Consider the following 12,464-nt stretch of genomic DNA (forward strand, 5'->3'; position numbering starts at 1 on the left):
GTAAGACACAAATTATGCGTTTTGACACAACCCTGATCCCAGGGCTCTTTGTCTCTTTTTAGAAAGAGACAAAGAGCCGTGGGATCGAGGTTGGTTTTAACAAATATATCTCAGAGTATACATAGAAAAGTGAGCGACAAAATAGTCAACAACAAATTGCTACAAAAAAATTTCGGGTACGCAATTTCACCTCGTTATAAAAGCTCGTAATATTGTTTTTTTTTTTTATATATATACAAAAAAACTTTTCATTAAAGCAAAGAAGGCATCACTAACTACTGATCTTTATATACAATTCCAGTTTGCTGCACAAAAAGCGACAGATAGGATCCAATATCCACACTCTAGGTACAGAAAAAGCGATAGGTTTCGGGCGATATCAAAACACCTCTAAGTTACAGAAGAACTGAGAATAAGATTCGGTAGGGGTGGAGAACATAGGTTTTAGTTGACATGCCTGCAGGAGCAGACCATGTTTTTTAAAAACAAATATTTTTGTAGGCATTAAAATAGACTGATTTATATTTTGGAACGAACCACTGTTATTTATAACATCTGATCGGTATATAAGCTTTTTACTTGATACAGCAAAAACAAAAACCGACTTCATTTCAAAGAGGATAGTAAGTTTCAAAACACCTAACTAGCCAACAATTTTGGACTGTAGAAAGACAAGTGAATATTTCGGAGTAATGTGCTTTCCTATTGGCATAACCTCGATCTCGTCTTTTTTTCTCTTTTTGATATTGGGATATGAAGAAAAAAAGAAGCACACAGGTACAGGTTGGTATCGGTATTTTTTTCCGTAGTATTATTTTTTAATATATTGTTGCGTAATTTCGGTCACAATATTAGTACCCCTTGAAAAGATATTAAAAAATAATAAGGTGATTCCCTTACTTTAAGCTTACAAATATGCTGTTTCTATATGGTTTCTTTTCGGAATATAGGTAAATAAAATCAACCTTATTTGGCTACCAGGTACCAAAGATTATCCTTTTTGATGAGGGTAAAAAATTGCAACGATTCTGAAAGAGTGTAATTACGATGTAATATTACGATCAAAATAATGCTGACTGTTAACTGAGTCATAGTTGTAGCTTAGTACAAATACCACGGAGGCATATTGCTTAACGGGAAGACAGGTTAAAATTCGATGTTATAAGCACTGATCTTAGTAGAGAAGCCATTGACATATTGCTAAGGACATTTAGGATAGATATGCTTTACATTTGTATTTTTACACTGTATTTACGTATTTACGAATTTTTAAACTCTGATAACTAACACGACCAACCTCGTCCCCAGGGCATCTTGAATCTTTTTTGACATCAGACGGCGATACGAACATGTTCGTCTCGTCGTACTGGTTATAGAAAAGAGACAACGGGCGCTGGGAACGAGGTTGTAACACGACTACACTACCTAGACGACCGCGCTACTAAATACCGGGTTATTACTGTCCCGCATGGAGTTTAAAAATAATTGAGTTTATTTTCGGTTGAGCAAAGCGAATTAGAAAATAATTGTCGTGAAAATGACACCAATTTCTTTTATTCGAAAATACTACAGAAAGGGATATTTTTGAGAAATATGCCGATGGTTCAAGCTGCAACGATGACAATAAGTAAATAGTGGAAAAGAAGAAAAACTGAGAACAAAAATGTCACGATGTCAGATCCGAAAACTTATATTATATACATGCTTTTTGTACGACTTTCCTTAAAATATATAAATAATAAAGTGAGAGAACTTAGATGACATCATTTTTGTTGTGGCTCCCTGCAGTGAATATTATATCGCTTGCAATATTATATTTTTCAGATGTCACTGTTTTGAAAGTGATTTAAAAAACATTTAATTGACTTGAATTTTTTCTACGTTTCAACTGAAAAGCCGTTTTCATTATTTATAGCCGTACTTGTTTTTTGAGGAGAGAAACACCATATGCTTTCTATCAAGAAAACATTTCATTACATAGTATTTGAAAAAGCTTTCATACTTTCATTGTTATTTTTAACGAAAAGTTTTTCTAAAATTCAGTCCGCAATCTGAGGCGGGCTATATTTTTAGTCCTTGAAACCGTTTTTTTTTTCTTCTGCTGAGTGACCGCTGATATTGTTCTGTGTCTTTCAGTTTTGCATCGCTTGTTACATCGCATCACTTTGACTGGAGAGAAACCAGGTAAATAGATAGTATTTTTGATATTTTTTGTGATCATGTTTTCTCAAGAAGTCCAGTGAGAAGAAAATATCCAGCTAAATCACTTTTTTTATATTTTCGCTTATGGAGTTTAAGCAAAAATAGCTCGCGAAAATGATTTTGCATTTCTTTGTCCTTTGTAAAAATAACATTTTATTAAATGATTTTGGAAGTTATATTAGTGACGATATTCGAAGATAAAATAATTATTATTTTTATCTTTTATTTTTTACATCATTCTGCTGCGTGATACAAAATTCTCAACTAAGTGTTACAACAAAACTAAACTTTAAAAAAGGTTGTTTGACCACGCCTAAATTTATTCATTTACATGTTTCACACTTACTAACTCTGCCTCCTTTTGTCCTTTGAATTTAATTTCATTGAGGAGGGGTAGTTCAACACGGATTTATAACTATTACGTCATAGTAATATATGTTTATGATGTGCAGATATGTATATATATATATTTTTGTGTCTGATTTTGTCAAACCATTTCGGGTTTGGAAAAAGAAACAAAGACAAGAAAGTCTTACAGATTTTTCAGACCGTTGAATATAATGAACTAATATTTAATATTTATAATCTAAAAATCAAATACATATGTATACAAATACTTATATAAATACAAAGAGAATATAACATTTTTAATGGAAATTTTCACATATATTTTATCATTTAAAGGTCATAAAAACTGAACGAACAGATGCAAACCAATTAAAATCCGTGTAAAAAAATATCATAAACATTTCCAACTGCTTTCTTAGGTAATCGCAAACTGAAAGTTGCTGTTTCATAATGGCTGTCAATGTACTTGGAGTCCTGGGAATTGTCATCTTCTACATAGTAATTTTAGTGATTGGTATATGGGCAGCACGTGCAAGAAATAGAAAAAAACAACCCGACGATTTAGAAGATGAAACGAAGGAAGTAATATTAGCCGGAAGAAGTATCGGCATGTTTGTAGGAGCGTTTACAATGACTGGTCAGTATTTTTATCTTTTATACAAATATAACATTTTTCAATCATTTAAACTTTTTTTATCATTAATTTTTTGTTAGTTGAATGGTATAGCAACAGTACAGTAAGCTAACTTACAAAAAAAACAATATCATCAGAAGATAATGTCTAAAATTTTTATTATAAGCTGCACGCATGTTTGTCTGTTTGTGAGTCAAAATGGTAGCTACGATTAGCGAATAAACAATTTTTTTTATAATGGCGCGAAATGTAATAATGGCGCAAAACCCCAGTTCCTACAACATACTTTCGTGAGGGAGGGTGGGAACTTACTCTTACAAGATATTGACGTGAATGATGGTTTTACTAAGACGCCTTTTTTAGCATAAATACTTTACGGAACAAAGCCAAAGTCGACTATCGCATATTGCAAGTTGTGGTAACTTAAAAAACATGAAATAAATTTATTTCTTCGCTCATGCGTGGTAATTTTTTAATATATATTTTTTGTAAGAACCATCTTTATTGGAATAAGTTGCATCGAAAACCCTGAAAAAAGCTTTGTAAAGACTAACAAAGACACTACCTTTTATCATAAAAATTCATAATTTTTGTTTTCATAGAGATTATTTTGTTGTTTTCCCTAATATTTTAGCATAAGTTGAGGTTGACACGACATAAGTGACTCCGATTAAAAATCGTAGTAATTTTGTAATTGACGTTCTCTTAGGCTGTGACCTTTTTGAATAATTTTCAAACCTTTTTTTGATGGGAACAGTAATTTCATTTAGTGCGTTTTACTTTCAAATTTTGGAGTTTATTGTACTCAGATTAATTACATTATGGAGAAACCATACTTCTTTTATATCTCCATCATTATACCAGCACCAGGTCATTTTTTTATCAGAATATTTTATTGAAAAAATAAAATATTATATACATATATATGTAAATTCTTTCTTTGTAAAAAATTAGTTAAAGTTTGTTTTTTACTTACACAAATTCTGACTCATAGAAAGTCATATTGGACTAGAAAAACACTTCATTATTTTTTGAAATATAGGTCTCATGCTTGCTCTATCAAAAAAGAATTATTTTGCAAACATGTTTTTTGCACACCAGGGAAGTTGTACGAACAGCTGTTCTTGTCTCTTGTCCGAGGAAGTTTCTATTTTTTGAAATTCTGATCAAAACTTTAATTCATTAAAACAAGTGATAGGCTTTTTAAAATACATTTACTATATATGAATATATTAAAATCTATTGATTAAGGAAAGGTTGCCGCCAAATTTTTTAAATCTCTTGCTTGATTTTTGTTAAACTCTTTTCAAGTAATCCCTTTTTTAATTTAATAGTAGTTGCATTCTGATTTTACCTCTTCTAAATTTCGGTTTTTTCCCAAACATCTTCATGCTTAATTCATCTGCAAAAACATTTTAAGCATAAACCAACTCTCCAATTTTAATCTCCAAATATTATAGGCGTATAGAAAAGAACTGTTGACCGTTATGAACAAAAAAAATATTAAAGCAAATTTCAGACCATCATAACCTCTATACCAGCCACACAGTGATTTTTCTTATTCTAATGACCTTGCGCCTCTCTTCTTTCTGCAATATATCTCTAAATTTATAAAGGGACAGCTTTTTGTTTTTATTTTGATGTTTTTTATACATTCCAGCAACTTGGGTTGGTGGTGGCTATATCAATGGAACATCTGAAGCTGTTAATCGAGATGGGTTGATATGGGCGCAATCATCATGGGGGTATTCCCTGAGTTTGTTGCTAGGTATGCATGTCACCCTCCTTCTCTGTTAAGGCTGTATTTTAGAAACTAGCAGAATGTAAATTGCTTTTACACTACTTTTAAATAAAACTACCAACCTCTTTCCCAGGGCATTTTGCCTTGTTGATGAAGTCTTAGTAATAACGGCTCAGAGGCCACAAGAACCTGGAGGTTGAGGCTGTTTGTAAAACTACAACAAATGTAATCACAGATATCACAAGTCATCACTCCTACTATTTCGCACGTTTTATAATCAGTTTAAATCGTATTTAGGTGGATTTCTGTTCGCTAAAATCATGCGTAAGCGAGGTTACGTTACGCTACTCGATCCGTTTCAAGAACGTTATGGACTTCGTATTGGGGGTATAATGTACATACCTGCTTTTCTTGGAGAACTTTTATGGTCTGCAGCAACCTTAAACAGCTTGGGCGCCACCATAAGCGTGGTGTTAGATCTAGAACTAAATGTGTCTGTCATTGTATCAGCTTGCATTGCACTTTTTTACACATTCTTTGGTGGCTTGTGGTCTGTGGCATATACAGATGTCGCTCAGTTGATCTGTATGTTTATTGGAATGGTAAGTACTCTTTTACAAGAGCGTTAGAAAAATTCTAGTCGTCTAGGGAGTACAGTGTTTCAATGTAACAGGGCAGAGCTCAGAGTCATGCAAGCGTTATACAAACGTTTTCTCGGGAGCGAACATAACAAACCATCTATTACGTGTAGAGTTTATAGAGGACACCTCTCTAAAGTCGGACGTCGTATTATAAGGTCCAATTTTACATGACCTCTAAATATAGACCTATCACGCCAAATAATGGATCAAATAATTGTTGTGAGAGATTTGTCTGTGTTTTATTTAACACAATATGTTAGAAGTTTAAAATATATTAAATTGTCTGCGCTAAGACAAAGTGAAATCCAAAAACTTTTTTGTAACGTCTTGAGACTGTTTTACTTTTTTGAAAGAAATCTACGATTTATATTGTCTTTAGGCTTTTTTTATCTCCCACAGCCAGCCTCTTGACACGCCTTACGATTTCATCATACCATAACATCCTAGAGCAGATTTTAAAGCAATTTAAACCGAACTGGAAAGAAATTCTATGTAATGGACACCTCTCTATAGCGGATACTTTTTGATGGCGTCCACTGTAGAGAATTTGTACTGAAATTAAAGTGATAAAGACAGCGTATTATTTTGTTTTAGTGGCTTACTATCCCCTTTGCAATAAGCAATAAAGCAGTGCAGAGTATCAGTGTCACTCGTCATCAGTGGGAAGGAAACTGGAATTGGTCTGAATGTGGACAGTGGATGGATTATGCTTTTTTATTGGTAAAGGTGTTATCTTAGCTGTATTTAGCTTTAAATTCAAATGACGTTTCCTGATTTTTTATTTGCTTTCCTGTATCATAGATTTTTGGAGGCATTCCATGGCAAGTCTACTTTCAGCGAGTACTGTCCAGTAAGACGCATGTACGAGCACAATATCTCTCCTTCGCAGCTGCAGTAGGCTGTTTAATCATGGCCATACCCTCCATTTTAATAGGAGCAATTGGATACTCCACAGGTGAGTTTTATGTTTTTTAGCGTTAGCGGGATCCAGAAACCTTACAAGGCGGGGACCGGAGCACGCAAAGCAAGGCAAATATTTAAATTTGAGATATTAAGAGGACCAGAATACTGCAAACGTAGATATGGCAGAGAGAACGCAAGTAAGGGTTCTTCACAAAATTCTTTTTTGTGCAATGTTTTTGGTTCTTCCAGAAAAAGACAGTTATAAATATGAGAGTGTCAAGAAATTTATTTTTAAAAGATAAAAGGGTGAAAGTTCTTCCACATTCACGAAAGAACAAACAATTTCAGAAAACGAAAATCGTGTGAAATTTTAGTAATTATTTTTAGACATGGTAAAACGACCTCATCCCTAGGACATTCTAGGTTTTTTTACATTATGTCCGTAAAAAAGGACTGGATTAATGTAGCTGTCCATATATAAATGTAACTGCGAAGCTCATTCGTATACTATTCTCCCATATTTGTTTTATCACACAAGGAAGTTTTTAGCACAATATTTTTATTCTTGTTAGTCCCAGTAACTAAGCTTCCTCTGAAAATATTAAAATTTATAACTGTTCTGATTCCTCTATGGTAAGAAAATCACACTGGATTTCCTGGCTTAGAAAAACTCCTGTCTAATCATTTCGTTTTTGAACCAATGTATAGTGAAATATTTTGAAAAAGCCTTGTGTGTTTATTTCACCATGTCGTTATGTACGAAGTCGTGGACAGGGAAAGGAGAATTCTCCTTCACAGTGAAATTCATCAAAAATGCCCTGGAAACGAGGTTGGAGAATGAGTGCGTAGATTAAGGAAGTTAAGATGATTGGTCTTTTTTTCAGTGCTTTCTGACGAATGTTCTTGTTTCTTAAGAAACATGTGTATAATGAAGTGTTTTCTTTTTCTGTCGTGAATTTGGTTATAGGGAAAAGAAATATATCTGTTCCGGTTTTTTTATATCTTCTTAGATAAAAAAGCGTACTTAATAAAACGCTCTCCCATGTCTCGAAAACAATTAAGTAACTTAGAACCTATTTAAGTAATTATTCTCACTTTATTTTGGTACCTCACACTTTAAAGGTAAAAATTGTATTAATTTTTTAAGATGGCAAGTAGGTCTGGTAACGAGTTTGCCTAAATATTGAGTAACTCTATTTTATTGTGTTAGATTGGACCATGACAGATTACTACAAGGATTCGCACTCGAAGAATGAAACCCTTAAATTCCAATACCAGCTTACTATGCCGTTAGTTTTACAATACCTGACGCCGTCAGCCGTTTCATTTATCGGACTAGGTGCTGTCTCTGCCGCCGTCATGTCAAGTGTAGATTCAAGCGTTTTATCAGCTAGTTCAATGTTTGCTCATAATATATATAAATCAATATTCCGACAGCAAGTAAGTTTCTGTCTTTCTTAGTAAATCACCTGTTTTTAAACAAACCAGCTAATACCATTGTTGTGAGAAACCTTACAGAAAAAAATTGATGACGGACAATTTTTAATTCTAACGAAAAACATAAAAAGACCTCAAAGTAGTTTTGAAACGTTTTAATGTAATTTTGTCCAAGACTTTTAACTGCGTTCCTAATTAGGCAAAGGTACTTAATTTTCTTATCAAATCTCCAAACTTTCAAAAAACCTCGAATATAAATTAGTGTTAAGAGGGATAGAATTTCAAAGTTTGTCACCAAAAGCAATGTTTCTATGTAAGTAACACGCATTCCGAACTTGTCTAAGTTCATGTGTCTATGTTCACAACGAACTTAGGGTTTTTTGGTTACATCCACAGTCTTAAATGGTTAACTTTGCTGACGTTAGCGAGCCCTAATTTGCTGCTTGTTCGGACTTTTCCGGGTCATGGAGAGGATTGTTTCTAAATGCAGACATTGAGGAAAGTTTGGCTACTGCATTTCCGCCATTAATTACCCAGCTTACACCCCTGCCAAAGTAACACTCTTTCACCCTACTGGTTGGCTGCAGAGGACTGACCAGGTGACGCTGTTTGGTCATTTCAAGAAATAGCAAAAAATACTCCGAAGTTATAGACCACTGACCAGGTTTTTTGTGAAATGACGTGTGTTATGATGTGATATACATTTTTGACGGCCCGAACATTTTTGGCTTAACTTTTCGACGGCCTTATTTGAATCGATAAGTACCGGTTTTTTCTAGTAACTAGTTATCATGTCTTTGCATTTACATTTATTTACTTCTATAGGCTAGTGACAAAGAATTGGTTTGGGTAATACGTATATCCATTCTATTGGTTGGAGCACTAGCCACAACAATTGGCCTGACTGTAAAATCCATTTATGGTTTATCGATTTTATGCTCCGATCTTATCTACGTCATATTGTTCCCTCAATTGGTCTGTGTTTTATACTTCCGCTACGCAAACGGATATGGAGCTGTTATCTCATTTGTCATTGGTATGGGTTTGCGTCTCTGCGGTGGAGAGAAAATGTTGGGTAAATTCTATTTTTAGCTACCATTTCAAATAAGCAATATTTATAGATCCAATGATTTTTATATTTTTGAAAAAGTGATTTATCACAACATTAAAAAAGTTTTTTTTTTAAGTTATTAACTTTTATTATGGAGACGAGCGGTTTGATCTAAAAAGGGATTTCACCACTATACGTTATTATATGTTAACAAGAAGCCCTGGGGGCTCCAAGAATTTCCGCGCGCTACTAAAATATTGAATGAAAACCTAATTCGTTGTGTTATTGTGCCAAACATTCGAAGGGGTTTGGTGCATGAACCTCTGAAGATAAAGCACACCAGTGACATTATATCTTACAACAAACGCAAACAAAACCAAACGTGTCATTAAACTCACATTTTAAAAGAAATTGCTAACAAAAAATACAGCCTATCATTCATGGTTGAAAGTCTTGCGATTGAAACGTTTATGGTCTTAAACGGCATTAGTTGACAAAAAATCAAAATTTTGATGTGACCATCATTTTCAGCATACTTTTTTTATTAACTGTGTCAATTTTTGTCGAAAATAAAGCAGTTTTAATTTTTGGATAAATTTTGGCCTAAAATGGCATTTAAGTGACAAAAATCAAAATTTTGATGTCACCATTATGTTCAGCATACTTGTTTTCTTAACTTTGCCAAATTTTGTTAAAAATAAAATAGTTTTAATTTTTGGACCAATTTTGGCCTAAAATGGCATTTAGGTGACAAAAATCAAAATTTTGATGTCACCATTATGTTCAGCATACTTTTTTGTTAACTGTGCCAAATTTTGTTGAAAATGAAGTAGTTTTAATTTTTGGACCAATTTTGGCCTAAAATGACATTTAAGGTGGCAAAAGACCAAAATTTTGATGTCACCATCATTTTCAGCATACTTTATTTGTTAACTGTGCCAAATTTTGTTGAAAATAAAATAGTTTTAATTTTTGGACCAATTTTGACCTAAAATGGCATTTAGGTGACAAAAATCAAAATTTTGATGTCACCATTATGTTCAGCATACTTTTTTGTTAACTGTGCCAAATTTTGTCGAAAACAAATACCAACTTTAGCCTGAAACGTCAATGCGAGACTTCCCAGTAGTTAAGGAGCATGGGTACGAAGTTTACATCTGTGACGGAGCAATGTGAAATCCCAGGGTCGATTTTTTCTCAAAAGATGCTCCGAAAGAAAAAAACGACGGTTTTAAAGAATTTCCTATGCCTTCGGGCGCGGAAATTCAATAATGATAAGCGTATTAGGTCTTCTTGACTAGATCTCAACCGAATTTTGTGATATAAACAGGCTAATCCAGTTAAAAGGATGGGTATTTATTTTGTTTTTAGCTAAGTTTGATAGCATTAAAAACAGTTTCTTAAAATTTTTGTGAGCTCGTGAGATGCTAAAGAAATAACTTTGTAAAACAATATAACAACGAATTTGGTCTAATTAAATTTACATGTGTACAGCATTTCTCATCTTTAAATTTCATATTTTACCTGTCTTTAAGCCAGCGAATCCAACTTCCTATGCCTTATGAAGACGAAATCGTTATACGGAATCAGGACGCAACGGAAAAATAATTATATGACGAAATAAATATATGACTAATAATTGTATTTTTTTAGGAATGGACCCACTTATCAAGTATCCTTTCTACGACGAAGCTAAAAATAAACAGCTTTTCCCGTTTCGTACATTCTCCATGATTATGACCATAACCGTATTGTGGTGCTCCTCCATAGTTATTCATATCCTATTTCAAAAGGAAATTATACCAAGAAAGTACGACAAGATCTCTGCGTTTAAGAACGGCATAAAACCGTTTCAGTTTCATGATATGCTTGATACTCACGGCATTAACGTAAAAGACGTATACGATAAAAACGGCAGACTTGAAGAGACGAATTTAATGACGGAAAAACCGAACAACGCCGTTGAAGTTGACGCTGATATTCCGCTAAGCCAAAACAACGACGAAAATTATTAAAAACAATCTGACGCTCTTTTTTGTTCTTGTCAAATGTTAGTATGCTGTTGGATACGGTTTTGCAGCGGAAACATAAATTAAAAATGGACATTACGTATTGATTTACCAAAGTTACAACCCAAACTAAATTAAGCTACAAAGCTTTGGATTTGATATGTATATGTTCGAAAAATAAAGTCTTTAAACAGTACAAAAAATTTACAGCACAGTTTAGCTTTTAGTAAAAAGACAAGACTTATTTGCCGTTATATATTTTGTTTACAACTAGGTATATTATTAATAAAATTCATGTAAATACATGAAAATATCACATTTTATATGTGACGCGTGTGTGTAATTATATGATAACTTAGCACTCTTCTTGACGTCTTTGTTCTGTCTCAGCATGGACATTTTAAAGAGCTCTGAGGAGGAGAATGCATCGATTGCTCTTCCCTTTATCGATTGCTTTTCATCTGCGGCAGTTTTGGTTAACTAACTAATATTACGATGTAAACAAAGACTTAATTCAATATCATGTACGCGACCATAGAGATATTATTATTTCTCTTTAATAATATCTCTATGACGGAACTAAGAGACCGTTTACACGAGACTGAAGTAACGTGCAAGCGTAGTGAAATTCCACACCACAGTGTAATGTGCGACTTTTTCGCAATATCTCACTCCGGGTGAGTTAAATTCCGGGAAAAGCCCGTAGTCGTAATGGGCTGAATCTTTCGTGTGCTAAATTTTAAGTGTCCGCGCTAATAAGAATACCAAAATTCTAACCGGCTGGCCATTATTCTTTTATCTCTATTGTTCTAAAACATTCACCTATTGTTTTTAACCCGAAATCTCAACCTGGTATTCTTATAAAGCATATTCTTATAAAAGAAATAGCGTGTATTCAAAAACCACATTTTAATCCGAGGTGAAGTGTTTGCATGGTAATCTCACACGAAATTTTTAGACTGTCATAAGTCAGTGTCACTTTTCCCGAATTGATAAAACATGTGTGAACAATCCTAAAAACGAAACACTGTAGACGAAACAGTTTGAGTTCACTTCAGATTTTGTGTAACATCAAACGTTTTTTTATGTTTAGCATTCATTTAATCTAAAGTGTGTCTAACCACTATTATAGAACCGAAAAAAAACAACAACTTTATTCACAATGTCCTTAACATCTCAAGTATTAAACAAAAAATTGTGTGTAAAAAAACATCAAAAATGAATACGCCCGTTCCTAAAAAAGTTTATTTACTTAAAGCAACTAAAGAATTAAAAATTGTTTTTTGTTCAGGAGGCTGATACCAATGTATTGTTCACGAACAAGGGCTTTCCAAAAATGTTCATATGTAAAAAATATTTATTACAGCCACAATTGTTATCCATACAAAACTAACAAGAAGTGTCAGCTACGTCATTTGAAGACAAAAACCTGGCGATAAAGTTACAGGAACTCTCCAAATTCTATTTAGATTGTTCAGACAGTTTAAAGATGATGTCA

At 33.4% G+C, this 12,464-nt stretch overlaps 1 protein-coding gene across 2 annotated transcripts; it reads left to right on the forward strand.

Annotated features, from left to right (window-relative positions):
- Positions 1–2,056: 2,056 nt before the first annotated feature.
- Positions 2,057–11,319, forward strand: LOC130641167 (high-affinity choline transporter 1-like). Of its 2 annotated transcripts, XM_057447854.1 has the most exons (9): positions 2,067–2,184; positions 2,970–3,187; positions 4,845–4,952; positions 5,223–5,527; positions 6,161–6,286; positions 6,368–6,521; positions 7,680–7,909; positions 8,732–8,981; positions 10,611–11,319. In XM_057447854.1, the coding sequence occupies exons 2-9, from the start codon at positions 3,001–3,003 to the stop codon at positions 10,970–10,972; spliced, it is 1,722 nt and encodes a 573-aa protein (XP_057303837.1). In that variant the 5' UTR covers positions 2,067–2,184; positions 2,970–3,000; the 3' UTR covers positions 10,973–11,319. The 2 variants fall into 2 exon arrangements, with proteins under 2 accessions (XP_057303836.1, XP_057303837.1); XM_057447853.1 differs by having other exon boundaries at positions 2,057–3,187.
- The last annotated feature ends 1,145 nt before the right edge of the window (positions 11,320–12,464 follow it).

The sequence above is a fragment of the Hydractinia symbiolongicarpus genome, chromosome 4 (assembly GCF_029227915.1).
Source record: "Hydractinia symbiolongicarpus strain clone_291-10 chromosome 4, HSymV2.1, whole genome shotgun sequence".
Classification (NCBI taxonomy): domain Eukaryota; kingdom Metazoa; phylum Cnidaria; class Hydrozoa; order Anthoathecata; family Hydractiniidae; genus Hydractinia; species Hydractinia symbiolongicarpus.

Bases quoted from the DNA above. Each gene is read 5' to 3' on its own strand.
- LOC130641167 (XM_057447853.1), top strand. From the start codon at position 3,001: ATGGCTGTCAATGTACTTGGAGTCCTGGGAATTGTCATCTTCTACATA. The intron at 5,528-6,160 runs GTAAGTACTCTT...ATTTTGTTTTAG, and splicing joins TCTGTATGTTTATTGGAATG to TGGCTTACTATCCCCTTTGC. The intron at 7,910-8,731 runs GTAAGTTTCTGT...TTACTTCTATAG, and splicing joins AATCAATATTCCGACAGCAA to GCTAGTGACAAAGAATTGGT.